The following is a 17,756-nucleotide window of genomic DNA, read 5'->3' as shown; positions in this document are numbered from 1 at the left end:
CAAACATACTACTACAGACTTCTCTTACCTTCACCATGTCTCTGTATCATGTTAAGGAACTAGTTTTTTACTTTTTTTTTTCTTGACACAAAGCAGCTTCCAGAGGGTTATGTCCAAACTAACATGTACGAGTAGAAACCAGCAGGCAAAGCAGTCACCCCTTCTCATAAGTCAAATACACTGAGAACTTTATATGAGGCCTTGCAACAAGCGGATTGTAGAAATAAAACTTTCAGAGAAACAACTTCAAAAATGAAGTCAGATTTTCTGATCATGGATTTTCAGTAAGAAACAGCTTTTTGGTTTGTCTCTCACACAGAGCTTTGACTCAAGTCATATGGAACAAGTGTAAAGGCATTGGTGACCTGTGTAATATATGATTTGTAGGGGAAAAGTTACAGAAATGCATCAAGATGGCATGTTTTTAAAGTTCTAATTTTAATATTTTTTTTATTTTATTTTGCCAGTCCAAAGCATAATTGTGTCTGTTGAAAGCCTTTTAGTTACTGTCTGTTGACATTCCACATTTCCACTATCCCTTTAAATCTTTGAGACTAAAACACCTCTATCTTAAAAGGATCTGATCTACACATCTGAACCATCAACACGGCCTCATTATACAAGAACAAACTGAAAACCTTTTCATGGCCAGTTATTCAGTGCAATCTGAATACGGTACATTCAAATTAATTTGACATCATATACACACACATAGACAGATAGATATATGTATATATTTATATATATTTAAAATGAAATTTAACTGAGATAGACGGACGGACAGGCGGAAGAAAGGACATCAGGGGAAAGTAGTGTCAAGTCAAGCCAGTGGCAGTAATTGCTATGCATACACAAGCTTTTCTAGTAAAATTTCTCATTAATTATCATATAGAAAAATAACATTACAGAAAATAAGCAGCAACTGGCAAATAATGTATACCTTAGAACATATCATATGTACCTTTAAAGTACTATGAACCTTTGAGGAGTAAATAAGATACAAAGATGTCCCTTTAAGGGAACTGCTAAGATGACAAGCTATTGTACACAGCTGTTGAAGATGCAATTTCTGCACATTTATTCTGCATGAAGAAATGTGATTGTGACTGAAGTCTAAAGATATTTAAAATGCATTTATGTATTTTAACTTAGTCACACACCATTAAACCTTGTGATATATCCACATAAAAAAAGTGTTATATGTTGCACATTTGAAGTAGGTTCAATGTAAATTTCAATATTTATTTTTTATGTTTATACATTTTAAGGAATTTACTAAAATATGAGTATATCAAGGGGTCACACTAACACTGTGATAAAACTGTATGTGTTTTATTAAAGAATTCTATTTGATGTTTTTAAATAAAGACATCCATAAGCTCTCACTGATATGCCTTTATAGGCTTTAATGCCTACAGGAAGCTACATCATGGCAACACACATGAAACTGAAATAATGCAATAAACATTCATTTAACATCAAGATTCAAAACTGATAAGAAAAAAACTAAGAAGAAACATAAATGTAAATGATACAGTCTTTTTCACTTTTAAAAATGGTATTCTACCATAAAATGTATGTCCAATACAGTTTTAACTGTATGTAGTAATATAGTATATAATATAGTATAGTTAACCATTTAACAGGTTTTTACTATAGCATTTTTACTGCCTTTTACCGTTAAATTCACTGGATTTTTTAACCATTTTGCATGTTTGCATCTATTTCTAAATAAACTGCATGGAGAGGTTGTCAGAAGCTCAGGTGATGGGTAATGACAGCTGTCTCTTACCTGACTACGATCCTCTACTGCTGCCCTCATTCCAGGCTCAAAGTCAAAAATACTCTTGGGTTCTGGGTGCTTCCCTGTGTCGCCCAGATCAGCCCTGTAACACACACACACACACACACAGAGGCCACTTTACTACGCAATCATTACTGATTCTTGCACAAACAGATCTTAACCTGCCCAGTGCCTGTGTAACTCCTCTCTCTCTCTCTCTCTCTCTCTCTCTCTATCTCTCTCTCTCTCTCTCTCACCAGTCGGGCAGGGCTCCATGGGGGGTGAGGGTGAAGGGGTCTGAGCGCATGTCCTGCTGGCCAGAATCTGGGGGAGGAGATGATGACAGCTTCCCTGTTGCCATTGAGAAAAGACATATTAATATAGATGTTTATAGATGTTTCACACTTTTATTCAAAATGACACAAATTTTCCTTATTCCTATTGAACAATTTCATCGGGCTTAATAACTGTAAAACACATACAGTAACCGCAGCACAGTTCAGACTTCTGTCTGGCTGGAGTAGTTACAGAACACAAACCCATAAAATAAGGATAATATTTTCATATAAAATGCAAGCATTTAGCTACTTACTTTCTCTCCAGTCAAACTCAGACTCTACAGGAGTAAAAACATAAAAAAAATAAATTAGAAGATATGACACTAATTCGCTATATTAGGTTTACTAACTATTTACACATATATGATATATTGCTACCATATTGATTATGGGCAATTATTAGACTTTTTTTGTTTTTATGTAAATGCTCATTTGTGCTGTTTCTACATTTAAATGACATTTACATTTAAATAAACTTAATCTTTAAAAACAGTAATGATCTAATAAAAAAAAAATCTATGTCAAGCTTTAATCTTTTAAGTATAGTGTAGAATTGTAAGTTTGGCATCAGCAAGAGTTTTTGGTTACACTTTATTTTAAAGTGTTCTTGCTAATTATACAATTAAGTATTGAATAATATTAATTAGAACATTTACAATTAACATTCACTTACTGGTTAGAGTTAGGTTTGATAGCTGTTTGTAATTCGGCTTAATTAACTGTTATTACTATAATTAGTACATGTGCTGAATAACAAGGAAAATGTAAATGTTACTAAATACTTCTGTTTTAAATGAGCCCTCTGTTCATCAAAGTCTCTTTGGATAAAAGTGTCATTTAAATTAGGCTACTATACTATTTAAAGACCGGATACCATGTAAGATTAGCACATGACAGCCTGCTATTAACTTCTTTATCTCTATAAGCTCAGTGAGTCGAGTCAAACATGGTGTCTATAAAAACACATTGAGCAAGCTGTGTAACACTGCATTATGTTGTTCATATCTCAACTACATCAGCTGCTGTTCCAGTTAATAGACTACAAACTTCAGTTCATTAATCAAGCACAGGACTCTAGCCAGATATCCTAGAGGATTTTGTGAAGTTTTTTAAGGTAAATCACTGTATACATTTCATTTTTAAATTAGCAGCAAACCTCCACACTTCTGCTGCTGTTGTCTAAACCAGCTAAATCCGGTTTCATTGTTGTTTATGCTCTTTACGTTTTTGTGAGTTTGAAATCTGTATCTTCTAACTCACTGATGAAGGTAAGGCACAGCGCAGTATCTTGAATCTTATCTGGTTCCACTTTCAAAGGCTCACTTGTGGACTTTCTCATTGAGTTCCACATGTGTCAAAGGTTAAACAATGTTCAAGAAATGAGGACTAAAAATTCCCACCAGACTTTAGCTTGATTCTTTCTGGATCAGTGCAGAATATGACAGACAATAACGGAGAATTTCCTCATTGTTCCAGAGAGTGAGAGAGAGATAGATAGGAGAGCACATACCCTCTGGTTTCTTGTGGATTTGTCTAAACATGCTCTTATACCAGTCCTTGGGCTTATTTACGCTCTGGTGAAAGGGTTGGGAAAGACAAAAATGCATTGTTCAAAATAAACACAAAGCATGCACAAACTCAACAAATGCATTTATTTGATGATGTACTAGTGTTTTTGAAACAAGATAGATTCACTCGAGAAGCGAAACTGCATATAATATTACCATTCATCTTCAGAGAATATATCTTGAATTTTTTTATATATTATATTTTGAACATGTCTTGTAGTTATATATATTTATATATTTATATATATATATATTTTATTAGTTTTTGTCCATATAATATTTATTACATTTTATTCTTGTATTTTTTTATATTTTAATATTTTACATTTATAAGCATTTTAATATACAAATTTAAATAAGAATGAAAAGTTGCCTTGAATTTTTTTCTAGCTAAAATGCAATACATTTAATTTAAATAAATAAATAAATATATATATATATATATATATATATATATATATATATAATGTATTTTATATATTATTATTTCAGTTAATGTTTGTTTTTTTATGGTTTTAGTTTATAGCGGTTTAGTTAACTATAATAACCCTGCTGATAACCAGCACACTGTGTATTCATGGCTAATTTACAGATAACGGAAACAATATCAATGGATTTTATTGTAATATCAAGCTGCCTGAAGGTGTGACACATGACTGCAGTGTTTGAGTGAGCCTCACAGAGCGAGATGCGATCGGCATGCCTGTCTCATCTACAGGACCTATTCCAGAGAACTTGATTAAGTGCTCCTCTCGGGTGCCAGACATCCTGGGTAAAGTGGCAGGACCTCCAGTCCGTATCACACCATTGGATAATCCAACTTAAAGACAGAGAGATGACAACTTAACACATATGGAATTGCACAAAATTATAATATAATATATTAACATACAATGTTTTCAATTCTAATTTTAAATGTTTCAATTTTTTTCCATTGAAGCACAGAAACCGTTAAATATACTTATAATCACAAATAAGAAACACATAATTCTTATAATGTATTCAAACAACTAATCAAATGTTTTATTACCATTTGTCGGCCCATAGTAGGATCCGAAACTGTGTGTTGTGAATCCACCTCCGTTGACCTCTGCCACTTGCTGGAAACATTAGTGCACAGTCAGAGACACAGTATATGACCATCACATTTTAATAGTGAATTAAAGAGAAGAAATGTCAGTTATATATTACACATACATAACATCAGTTATACTTTGTAAAAAGTGACCCTAAAACATGGCACTTTGTAGGGATAGTTTGTTATCTGGTGCAAACGCATTCAAAGTGTGGTTTAAGTGTCCAAATACTTCGTTTGGCGACACTATATAACAAATAAGAAGAAGAAAAAATGTGTTTCAAGTTATTGTAAACAGGATCAACATACTGTATTTTAAGAGGCCCTTTGTAATTAAAGCCACAAGGGGGCAGAACAATATAAATTATGCAGCTGCACACATTCAGTCCAAGTCAGTGTGTAATAATGTCAGTGTTATTTTAGTATTATTTACTATAATATATTATATATAAAACATATAAAAGTTTTACATTTAATATGTTCCATTTTCATTTTTATATTTTCATATTGTCCTTGAAAGTTTCATGTTTAAATTAGATTTGGGATCCTGGATTTTTAATGTGGTTATAGCTCTTTGAATCCCAGAGCATATGAATAATATAGTTCTCAACACACATGTGGAATAATGTGTTACAGCTGTGCTCTTGCCTTGTGCTGTGACGCCGCGGGGGCTGAACTGTTGTGAAACGGACTTGATGGAGGCGTAGGAAGACCAGGAGACATTACTACTACTTCCTGGGTCATATCCGGAGCCATGAAGTGCTGTCTGGATCCACTGCCGGGAAGAGCCTCGTCCGAGAAAATGATCCGGGAGCCGTTGAGATGCTCATGCACCTCCACTCTTTTCTGAGAGAAAAAGAGAGATCTTATAGCATTATCTAGTTTCCATCCATTGCTTTTCAATACCACTTTTTCCTCTGCAGGGGGTGTTTTGGGTCACAGGAGGAGGACATCCTGAACAACCGGGCTCACACACAGACACAAACACTCACACACTCACTGATACCTACGGGAAATTATAGTGTCCTATTCACCAGTGCTGCATGCCATCTTCACCCTTTCAGATTGAAGATGTTTACATTAAAAGGACCCTTTGTGAGCTTAGTTTGAGGGACCACAACTGTAGAAACTAGGGCCCTGTTTTGGCAAGGTCCCTCAGTTGTGACTCTTGGCCAACAGGGTCATGAAGTGTTCACCAGAGCAAGTTAACATTACATCTCCCTGACCTCCTTTCCTCTTCCTCTTGACTCGAACCCCACCATCCCTCTCCTTCTCCTCTCTCTGTGAGCTGAATAGTGCTCGCTCTCTCCATGTGAACTCTAGGGGTCATGGGAAGATCCCTGTGTTCTCACAGATGGGGAAACTGTATTTTGTTAAATCATGGAGATGCCTTTGTGAACTGGGGAACAGGGACTGGGGCTTTTTCATGTTAATCCAAGTCTAGTCCATAAATAGCTCTGTCTTTCTCTCCTCCTATCATTGTGTAAGGGGCTTTTTCTTTCTGTGGAGCCAGGGCGTCTTTTGAGGTGGTGCTAAATGGCAGGAGCTGCCAAGGATCATAAGTAAGTGCAAGTGCAAAGTACTTCACATTAACACGGGTTTAGAGGTTTGAGAAACACAAACACAGCATGTTTTGAACGTCACGAGATGCTCTGAGAGTTTGTTTTACCTGAGACTGCATGTCATCTGCAGGGATCCTGGTCCGTAATCACTCGGATCTCAGACTCACTGCCTGGAAGAAAAAGCATTCAAAATACTGTCACTTCTTGACTCTACAGAATTCATAGGCACTTTAAAATAAAAGCATTTCTTGCTAAATCATGAGGACTTTTGAAATCTTACTTTATTGTTTATTTCTATTTGATTAAAATCTGAAACCGACAACAGTATTTAATTATAAATGTTCATATTCTTGAATCACTACCACTCTTGCCAACAATCCTCAATGGGAAGTAGATAAATCCTGGTTGGAAAGTTGCTAGATGACATCATGCGATAATTAGCACATTCATGATGTCACTGAATCACATTTCCATTCTGTCTAGAGCCCTTTAAATAGTACATCTGTTTGCTTTTCTTCTACTCTCTGGGTTCACATACTGTATTACAGCCAGATTCATAATAAAGCTGTTCTCAATAACATGTTTGTTTAATATATTAATTATGCATCTTTTTCTGTTGAAGGATTAATCAATACCAAGCCCATTTTCTGTTCTCACCACAGATGTGAATCATCAGAGTTCAGTCAAGATGCAATCCATCTGTCAAATCTTAATTAACTAAACAGTGCTTTATTCTGAACCACAGAACTGACAGGACTAAACATGTAAATGTATTAAGACGCTTTTTTTGTGTATATATGTGCATAATATACAGTATATGTATATACATATATTCATACAAAAAAAATAATTTTGTAAATAGCTGATTGCTTTTTGTGAATAATAAAAATTATTTTGTGAAATGTTCTTTTTGTCAATCATAAAATAATACTGAATGTGGTTGGCCAACTGTGGTTGTTTTTCCTCATTGCAGTGATGGTAGACTTTGAACCAATTGTTGTTGTTTTTTTTTAAGCAAAACCAGCTTTTTTTCAAGAAAAATTTTCTATAGCTCTACAAAAAAAAAAGAAAAAAAAAACGGTGAGCTGTCCAACATGAAATGTTTCATATGACTTTAGCTTTTCATTTGACCGCAATGTTTCCCGCTCAGAGCGAAACCATGAAGAAAGTGCTCCTAGAGATGTGTTTTCCATGTGAGATGATTAACTATGAACCAGAGACCATAATAATATCCGTCAGTTTCATAAATGCTGTATCCTCTGCTTTTCACACAGGGGATTATTATATGTTGGGGGATTCTCTTCTTTCATTCTCCCATTCTCCAGATGACTCACCAGTCTTGAATGAGTTCCATTACATAACAGAAAACAACAACTGAGCGTGTGTTTATGTATGTGTGCTTCACAATGATCTCTCAGTACGTGAGAGTCCCACGGGGGGTGGGGGGCGGTGGTATCTGCATGAGTGGTGCTGCTTATTAACATACATGGATTTACATGCACTGTATCAATTAGTGAGGGTGAACTCACTGACAGAAGTGAAATATGACTCAACATTAGAGGAATAGTTCATTTATTCACTCTCATGTCAATTTAAACCTACAGAGCCCCTAAAGAGACATAGTGATTATAAAAAGATATATATGAGATGGGAGAAAAAAGTTATATTGCACTGCTTTTGCACTTGCTTTCAAAATAGTGTGCTCCTCCAAGAAACTTTGGGTCCTGAGTTCCAACAAAAAAAAAACTGCACTGACTTGCATTTTGCAATTTCTCGCATAAAAAAAAAATTAAAAATTAAAAAATGCATTCCACCATGAAAAATATCATCAATATCATCAGAAATTGTACAATGATTAAAAGCTTACTTGTTCATGCACTTTTGAATGCTAATGTCTTTAAATTAAGTTCACATATACTGTAACCTAATGCTCTTTTTGACATTTACAAATGTTTTTGAAAAAAATACCTTTTTAAGCCCTCTTAAGCACTTCACAAACTTTTAATGTTAAAATATTATTATTACTGTCTGAAAAGATCATACGTTTGGTCTGCATTTGTTGTGTAGAGTTCTGCTATTTACACATCTTAACAAAATCAACATTTATTCATTATTTGTTTATGTTTTTGCAGTACCCAATCTAAAGTTGAGACTTTCACCATTTCTAAATATTTCTAAATGTTCATTAATCATGAGTAACTTTATGAGCAGTCATCTGAAAAAAAGTGTCCCGAATGACCTGACTTCACTTACACATCTTTACAAATCATTTATTGATCATTTGTTCATTTTTCTGCAGTTTCCAATCTAAAGTTGAGACTATTCATCATCTGTAAATGTTTATAATCATTTAGTATGCATTTGACATGTCAAAATGTTACAAACCAATCATTCATGTTCATTCTATTCAGCAGTCAATTTAATTCAGTTTGTAAAACAGTAAAGATTTCAGTACTTTGAATTAAACACTAAAGCCATTCATTCATTCACTTTACAATGACGAAACAGACGCACAACCTTTAGCCTATTTTTGCATGCATAAATATGAAAAGCTTTTGTTGTAGACTGGCATGCTTTGTGAAGTCATATATCAAGAGCTATTTAGTCAAAATAAGAGAAAGACCCATAATACTCAAAAGCCAGTTCGGAAATGGTACAACTGAGAGTGAAGGAGTTGATTTACTGCACTGTATGTCTCGACATGTATATAGGAAACAAAGAGAGTGGTGTGTGTGTAATTATACATGTGTACAAACCTGTCAGTGGACTATATCCTGCACCATTCAAAACTAGGGATGTGTCACAATGGCCATTTTTATTATAATTTTTCATTTAAAGGATTTTTTTTCTTTAACATTCAAACAGTTTGTACTCTAAAACTCTACTATTCGAAAGTTTATTTTTGCATTATATTAATGTAAGTTTATTGTTTATTTCAAATATTTAAATTTAAATGTATGTACTGTATTATGTACTTATTTGTCCATTTTTATAATTTTAATGCATCCTTGCTGAACTGAAGTCTCAAACTATCTTACAGACTCAATCTTTTGAATTGTAGATTTATTGGTCTGTGATGCAAAGCTGAGTTTCCCAGTCTTCAATGTCACATGATCTTTCAGAAATCATTTTAATATGCTGATTTGAAGCACAAGAAACATTTCAAAATTTTATCAATGTTGGATTCAGATTTGCTGCTTAAAATTGTTGTGGAAACCATGATGAAAATAATTCAGGATTTACTGATAAATAGTAAATTCAAAAGAACAGCATTTGTTTGAAAAATATTAATGTCTTTCTAATTAAATATGATTCCCTGCAGGGCAAGATTTCCCAGGTTGGGAACCACTGGTGTAGTTGTTTTTGGACAAAAGAACATCTACGTTCCTCCTAAGAAAAACATCTAATTAGGTTCAGGTCAACAAAAAAACTTCTAATTACTGTATACAGGGTTTCCTAAAAACTAATTAATCCACTGACTTACTGTCTTAAAAGATGGCATTCTGAAACAACAAATCTCTAAATCAAAACATTTATGCCTTGATGTGCGAGTGAAGAGATTGTAGACTGGACGGCAATGTTGTTGGCTCCTTAAACCATTATTATCTAAATGAGCAGTGTGAAAGAGAGAGAGAGAGAGAGCACACAGCACCCGACAGCATTCTCTCAGGAATAGAGAGGACTCCTGAAACACAGCCTAATACGGTCGCGTCTCTCTCAGAGATCCGTCGGTGAAATATGCTCGGATTCCTCCTCAGAACACATTCATCATTACTGCTGTTTGTTTTGAACGTTCCAAGCAATTTTTGCAGATTACAAAACTCGAAAGCATCTGCGAAGCATAAATGTTGCATTCTTCTGACAGCAGGCTAGCAGACCTGATTTGTACTCTGTTTTTGTCTGGGACACACAGTACTGTGTTGGATGGTGTATATATCCTAAAATTGCATCAGAAGCTGTATAGGACAACACCTACTGTACTAAATCAAGGTCTTCAGTGTCACATGATCCTTCAGAAATCAGTCTGATATGCTGATTTGCTGCTCAAGAAACCATGCATATCAATGTATATTTGTATACAATACACAATTCTGAAATGTATTTGCCTGAAGAGCCGGTATGAACTGATAAAGGGGGAGGTAATGGGATGATGTGGATGAGTGGGATGAGGAATGTCCCTGCGGAGGACTCTGTAAACTTGGCAGTGATATCCGACAGGCACAAGATGGGACAGCTGGCCCGTCCTGCAATATCTGAGAACGTCTTTGAACCTCCATATTGCGCCATGTGTTTGTCACCTGCAGAGTATATACTGTGGAAGATCTACTCAAAGTTCGGGCATTTCAAGTCATAAAAACCATCCATTTAAGATAGATAAACAGACATAATCGTCCACTTAGTCAGGAAAGGGCCATCAAATCGCAATCCACAGTAAAGTGGATCTCAGTACTACATAAAAAACCATTCCATTCTGACTTCCAGGAAAACTACACATCAGCCAATCAGAATAGAGCTTCTGATTTTAGAAAGCCTGTACTATACTGTATTTATAGGCATACAGTAGTTCACCCAAAAAAGATCATTCATGATTTACTCACCCTTACATCATTCCAAACCTGTATGACTAACTTTCTTTTATGGAATATTTTTTTTGTCCAGCAAATAAAATTATGTGTGTTCAGTTATGTTTCAGTACCTCATTGTTTAAACAGCTGCAACATTCAAAATATCTTCTTTTGTGTTCTGCAGAAGAAAGAACAAATTTGGAACAACATGAGCCGAATTAAATACGTCTTTTAGGCTGCAATACACATAAGCAGACCAAAGCTTTGCTCTCAGGCTAAACTTTGGCATGCTTCATAGGAAAAGCACAATCTAAAATGAAAAAACACTGTTACTCTGCTCTGCATCTAGTTCTTATCTGTATTTCACCTCGTTTTATAAGAACAGGCATGCAGGAAATCTGTAAGATGAATGCAAAAACATTAACATTTAATCAGGGTTCTGCTTTTTATAAGCCACTAAGAGTTCCGGCACCAACATTATAAAGCATTACGGCCTTTAGCTCCAAGCAGAGAACACGCTTACCATCTGTGAGGAGTAAACCGTTTGATTAGGACACGAACTCTGCTTAATGAATGTCTGGTAGACTGTAGGGGTCGGTAAGTTAATTACTGCGGTCAAATCGCTTGCACATGTTGATGATCAATCTAGCTCTAGTGATGCCTTATTCAGGCTTGTGTTGCTTTAGTCAGATTTTTTTTAATAGTTGGATTCATCAAAAACTTGGGCTGTTTAAACCCACAGCCTGCAATATCCCTGAAATGTTACCTACTGATTCATCTATGTTGTGTAATAACAACAAATCTGGGTTCATTCTGACCCATGACGAGCTCTGACACAACAGCATCCATTCACATCCTCCTGTGACCTCTGCTAACTTGCAATTGTTACCTAAAAGAGCTATGTCTACTGGATTGAACCCATAAAATGTAGTTTTGTTGGCATCAATAAATGTATTTAGGTTGATTCAGTGATATTAAATAATATTTCTGACTTGAATTAAACCAGTTATCTTAACTGTTACAATTTTTTTCCAGTGCATACTCCCAATGACACCATCGCTGAAACGTTCGTTTCCTGTGTCACATCCACTGATGTTTCCATCTGCTGTCAGCTGGTTTTATTTTAGAGATAACAATTTAACAACCCAATCACAATATTATGTCTTTCTTTTATGGCCTTTTTTTTTTTTTTTTATAGCACTGAAAACTATCCACATGCTCATGATCCAAGACTTTTGGTAAAGATGTAGAAAAGTGAAATAATATTTTCCACAATAAACTATACAGAGATAGTTCACACAGAAACAAAGGTTCCCTTTCGAGAGTACTCTCGTACTGCGTAAGCTAGCTTACGCTATGGGAAAAGGTCCCCTTTTCTCGAGAATATGAAGCCAAAAATTATCCTTAATTTTTAAATAATGTAAAACGCAGTGCTGCAGCACAGCAGACCCAAGCGAAGCGGCTCGCGCGCTTATTGGCTGTGCTGCGGCAACTGCAGCAACCTATGGTGAGGCGGCGGAGAGTAACGAACCAATGGGGGCGCTTCGCGCCCATTGGACGTCAGAGCGCGCCAAAATAGGCGTGGCTGGAACTATATAAGCCACCGCTTCACCATAGGGATCAGATTTCATCTCCTTCAGCGATCTCACCTGCACTTCGCTGTCTTCTCCGGAGAAGCCTCTACACGCCGTCGAAAAGCCTCTCAGCGGGATAGCACTGCAACGCAGATCTGAGGACGCCGGCTCGTGCTTCATCTCGACGCCGCCTTCAGCACTCGCTTCCTGCTGCGCCATCCGGCGTGACTATATCCTTTTCAAAGCTAGTGTGTTTGCCGCTGCATCACACTTTTTTCCTCCAGAATTCGAGGCGTTGTTTCAAATGCCTCGGGCCTGCGCTTCCTGCCGAGGCCCTCTGCCCAGCGAGGACCGCCACATCATCTGTGTCTCCTGCCTGGGCCGCGAGCATGCTGAGAGCGCACTCTTCAAGGGTGGCTGCCCTGAGTGCGACGACATGGCTATATCGACCCTGCGGGCTCGATTAGCTCAAACCAGCCACGATGCTCCACCCGCTCCGCCTCTTCTCTCTCAAGTACCGCGTAAGAAACGCCGCGATCAGAGAATGCCTGAGCATACTGCTACACGCGAGCTCACGCCGGAACACTCCCCGCATGCCTCGCCCGCTCTCTCTCCTTCGCCTGTCCTCTTCGTGGACGAGCAGCGCCAGTCCCTGCTCACCAGCGCCCCCTTCTCCTTCGGAGCGCCTGAGGCGGAAGAGGACAGACACGACAGCCTTTCTCTCGCCGCGTCCAGTAGTGAGGAATGGTCGGGCTCCATTGCGGACCCCCACCCCTCTACAGCACCCAGCTGCACCGGACAACGCGCCGATATCGACGCGGAGCTTACTCGCGTGCTTACAAGGGCTGTCAGCGACCTTCAGCTCGACTGGTCTCCTCCAGACGAGCCCGCTAAAAGCAGGCTGGATGAATGGTTCCTGCAGGGGCGCCCTTCGGCCCCTCCGCAAAGAAACGCCCCCTTCTTCCCGGAAGTTCACAATGAACTCACGAAGTCGTGGAAAGCCCCATTCTCCACACGCTTGAAGACTTCTGTCTCGTCAGCGCTCTCCTCTGTCGACGGCGCCCGAGACCACGGTTACGAGAGCCTCCCCCCTCTCGAGGAGGCTATTGCTGCACACCTCTGCCCGCCCTCAGCCGCTGGATGGCGGTCGAAGCCTGTGCATCCATCCAAGCCGTGCCGCACCACCTCAGCTCTCGCTGGCCAAGCTTACACCTCCGCTGGTCAAGCTGCTTCGGCTCTACACACCATGGCTGTGCTGTAGGTTTTTCAGGCCAGACTTCTCCGTAACCTGGACGAGTCTGCCCCAGATACCTATGACTTTAAAGATCTCCGCAGCGCTACTGATCTAGCCCTGCGTGCGACAAAGACCACAGCACAAGCGATCGGCCGAAGCATGGCAAGCCTCGCTGTTTTAGAGCGACACCTCTGGCTCACGCTCACGGAGATGAAAGACGCCGACAAATCCGCCTTTCTCGACTCTCCTATCTCGCCTTCCGGCCTCTTTGGCCAGTCGGTTAAGGGTTTCGCTGAACGCCTCACTGAGGCTCAGAAAACGTCACAGGCAATGAGACACTTCCTGCCGAAACGCTCTAGCTCTGCTGCGGGACGCCGTAGAAATGCGCCGCCCCCTCAGACCTCGAAGCCATCGCAGCCAGACTTACAGTCTCGCCCAGCGACCAAAACCCAGCACCGCTCTCGCTCTACGAGCCGCAAACCGCCAGAGAGACGGGGACCTCGGCCCAGGATTGTGCTGAACCCCGAGCCTCCGAAGCCCTCCTGACCTTCGGGCTGAAAAGACCGTGGTTAAGTCCCGCTGCGGCCGGACCACCACACAAGAAACCTCACATGCTTCCTCCAATCCCCTCACTAAAGGCGGTTGGAGATGTCTATACTGCAGTAAACGAGCCTGTTACAATGCACACACGCCTGCACACAAACGCCGTTTTCACGGCGACCTCAATAAAGCACAAAAAGAGCTTTTTCTATGTAGGCAGTGTGCCCACTACACAGTACGCACCCCTACATGTATACACACTCCCCCAAGTGTCACAAAGACTCACTCGGGTCTCCTTTCATGCCCACCTTCCCGCTCGCGCCGGAGGTGCTCTAAATGTAGCGCGCGTGCCCACTTCTCAGTGCGCAACCCTACAGATAAGCGCTGTCACCACAGTGTCACAAGCACAGCATACTCGAGCTACTGGTCCCCTCATAACAGGCGGCCAGTGGCCGAAGCACATTCAACCCATAGCCGCACGAGCCGCTGCATGGCAGGCCATCCCCGGCATATCAAATTGGGTTTTGAATATAATAAAACGAGGTTACTCGCTCCAGTTCGCTCGCAGACCGCCGCGCTTTCGTGCCGTGGTCGAAACGAAAGTGAAAAGCGAAATGACACACGTCCTTCGCGCCGAACTGATAAACCTTCTTGCAAAAGGGGCGATAGAAACTGTCCCCCCTGCGCAGCGCGAGTCAGGCTTTTACAGCCGCTACTTCCTCGTACCAAAAAAGGATGGCGGTCTCAGACCCATCCTAGATCTCAGACGTTTGAACAAAGCGCTTATGACGCGATCGTTCAAAATGTTAACTACCAAACAAATACTCGCGCAAATTCGCCCGAGGGATTGGTTTTTCTCAGTGGATCTGAAAGACGCTTACTTTCACATTCAAATAGCACCCCATCACAGGCCATTCTTGAGATTCGCCTTCGAGGGGCAGACTTATCAGTACATGGTTCTTCCATTCGGCCTCTCCGTAGCGCCCCGTACGTTTACACGGTGCATGGATGCCGCTCTCGCACCCCTGAGAATGCGGGGAGTGCGAGTATTGAACTACCTCGACGACTGGCTAGTTTTAGCCCATTCCGAGGAACTACTGACGACACACAGATCCTGGATCCTCAGCCATTTAGAATGCCTGGGTCTCACGATCAACACTGTCAAGAGCGCTCTGTCTCCCAGCCAGAGGATTTCCTTTTTGGGGATAGACATAGACTCTGTGACATGTACAGCGCGTCTGACGTCACAGCGCGCTCTCACTATTCAGCATTTAGCCGTGTCGTTCAAAGCCGGGTCTCTTTACCCGCTCAAACGATTTCAGGAAATGCTAGGTCTGATGGCATCAGCCTCTGCGGTTCTCAAACTGGGCCTGCTGCGCATGCGCCCACTACAGCGCTGGCTGAGAGACCGTGTTCCAGCGCGCGCCTGGATTTCCGGCCGCGCGCGCATCAGGGTGACCCACGGCTGCATCACAGCTCTGGCCCCTTGGAAAATAGCCAACTGGTATCAGTTAGGCGTAAGCACGGGCGCTGTCTCGAAATGGAAAGTAGTCTCGACAGATGCATCCAACCTCGGTTGGGGCGCCCTGTACGAGGGCAGGTCTGCCTCCGGCCTCTGGTCGAGCCCGGAGCGACTGTTACACATAAACTGTCTGGAGATGATAGCGGTCGAACTATCCCTGAAAGCTTTCCTCCCATTTTTAAAGGGCCACCACGTTCTGGTCAGATCAGACAGCATGTCAGTGGTGGCCTACATAAATCGCCAGGGTGGTGTCAGGTCAGAAACCTTGCACACCCTGACCGAGCGTCTTCTGACATGGGCACATTACAATCTGCACTCGCTAAAGGCAGCGCATGTACCTGGCATCCTGAACCGGGGCCCGGACATGCTTTCCAGAGCGAATGTTCCCCCTGGGGAGTGGTCTCTTCACCCACAGACGGTTCAGTTGATGTGGAGCATCTTCGGCAGGGCAGAGGTCGACCTCTTCGCCTCAGAAGACAACGCTCATTGCCCAATATATTTTTCAAAGAGCAGGGACGCGCTGGCCCTCGATTGGCCCAGACGCCCGCTTTATGCCTTCCCACCGGTCGCGATGCTACCGCAGGTCATCGATCGGGTCAGGAAGAGCAGATGTGCTATGCTGCTAGTAGCCCCACTCTGGACGACCCAACCTTGGTTCTCCGAGCTGATGCAGCTGTCCAGTACAGCCCCATGGCCAATACCGCTGCGGAAAGATCTCCTCACGCAGCTGAAGGGCGCGCTCTGGCATCCCCACCCCGAACTTTGGGCCCTTCATGTATGGCCCCTCAACGGGTACCCGGGAACCTCCCTGAGGGAGTGTTAAAGACCATTACGGAAGCCAGAGCGCCCTCAACCAGGCGCCTATACGCGCAGAAATGGTCAGTGTTCTCCACCTGGTGCGGGACACCGAACCTAGACCCTCACTTATGTGACGTGACGGAGATACTCTCCTTCCTACAGGAGCGTTTAGATGCGGGCAGATCCCCGTCTACGCTCAAAGTGTATGTGGCAGCCATTGCAGCTTCTCATGCTCCGGTGGCCGGCCTATCACTGGGAAAAAAACGAACTGGTCATTCGTTTCCTTAAGGGAGCTCGTCGGATGAACCCTCCCCGACCCCCTTCAATCCCTTCCTGGGACCTGTCTACGGTCCTAGAGGCCTTAAAGGGCCCCCCTTTTGAACCGCTTCAGTCTGTCGATATGAAGCTTCTTTCGTTCAAAACCGCTTTTCTACTGGCTCTGGCCTCAGTCAAGCGAGTGGGGGATTTACATGCGCTATCTGTAAGCGCTGACTGTCTCGAGTTTGGGCCTAATGACTCCAGAGTCATTCTCAGACCAAGACACGGCTATGTCCCCAAGGTGCTCTCAACACCGTTCAGAGCGCAGGTCATCTCGCTGTCAGCCCTTTCCTCGCAAAGCGACGAAAGCAACGCGAGCTTCATCTGCCCCGTCAGGGCTCTTAAAACCTATATTGCGCGCTCCGCCTTATTCAGGAGGTCGGACCAGCTCTTCATATGCTTTGGTGGGCGCACCCGAGGTCTCGCCACCACGAAGCAAAGCCTATCGCGATGGATAGTAGACACTATCTCGCTGGCTTACAAATCTAAGGGCCTTCACTGCCCTTTCGACATCAGAGCCCATTCCACCCGAGGTATGGCCTTGTCATGGGCGTGGTCCTGCGGGATACCACTGGATGATATCTGTGCGGCGGCAGGCTGGGCCTCTCCGTCCACATTTATTAGATTCTATAATCTGCAAGTCCCTGCCCTGCAGGCCAGGGTACTTTCTATATAGACGTGCTAAGCCTTATCACGTCCCCCTTTTTTCGTTCCCTATATAAAGCTCACTAAGGTTGGCTGTTGGGACTGGGATTTCTCCTGCTATAAAGCCCGAGCTCTCGGCTCGGGCTGTGACAGGTCGAAGTTCCCGAGCACGCACGGCGTTTTACATTGTGTTCCCATAGCGTAAGCTAGCTTACGCAGTACGAGAGTACTCTC

General features: G+C 41.6%; 1 protein-coding gene across 1 annotated transcript in view; it reads right to left on the bottom strand.

Annotated features, from left to right (window-relative positions):
• The window catches only part of sorbs3 (sorbin and SH3 domain containing 3), a 38,108-nt gene that overhangs the window by 12,104 nt on the left and 8,248 nt on the right, over positions 1-17,756 (bottom strand). Inside the window, exons 2-9 of the mRNA XM_059523931.1 lie at positions 6,434-6,496; positions 5,428-5,610; positions 4,720-4,789; positions 4,370-4,509; positions 3,632-3,695; positions 2,376-2,399; positions 2,041-2,134; positions 1,793-1,886 (exon numbers count right to left, since the gene is read on the bottom strand). Of these exons, the coding sequence (XP_059379914.1) occupies positions 1,793-1,886; positions 2,041-2,134; positions 2,376-2,399; positions 3,632-3,695; positions 4,370-4,509; positions 4,720-4,789; positions 5,428-5,610; positions 6,434-6,445 (681 nt within the window). The 5' untranslated portion in view covers positions 6,446-6,496. The remainder of the gene's footprint in view (positions 1-1,792; positions 1,887-2,040; positions 2,135-2,375; positions 2,400-3,631; positions 3,696-4,369; positions 4,510-4,719; positions 4,790-5,427; positions 5,611-6,433; positions 6,497-17,756) is intronic.

The sequence above is a fragment of the Carassius carassius genome, chromosome 34 (assembly GCF_963082965.1).
Source record: "Carassius carassius chromosome 34, fCarCar2.1, whole genome shotgun sequence".
NCBI classification, from domain to species: Eukaryota; Metazoa; Chordata; class Actinopteri; order Cypriniformes; family Cyprinidae; genus Carassius; species Carassius carassius.
The sequence above is the reverse complement of the archived record's forward strand: the minus strand, read 5'-3'. Positions and strand labels throughout refer to the sequence as shown.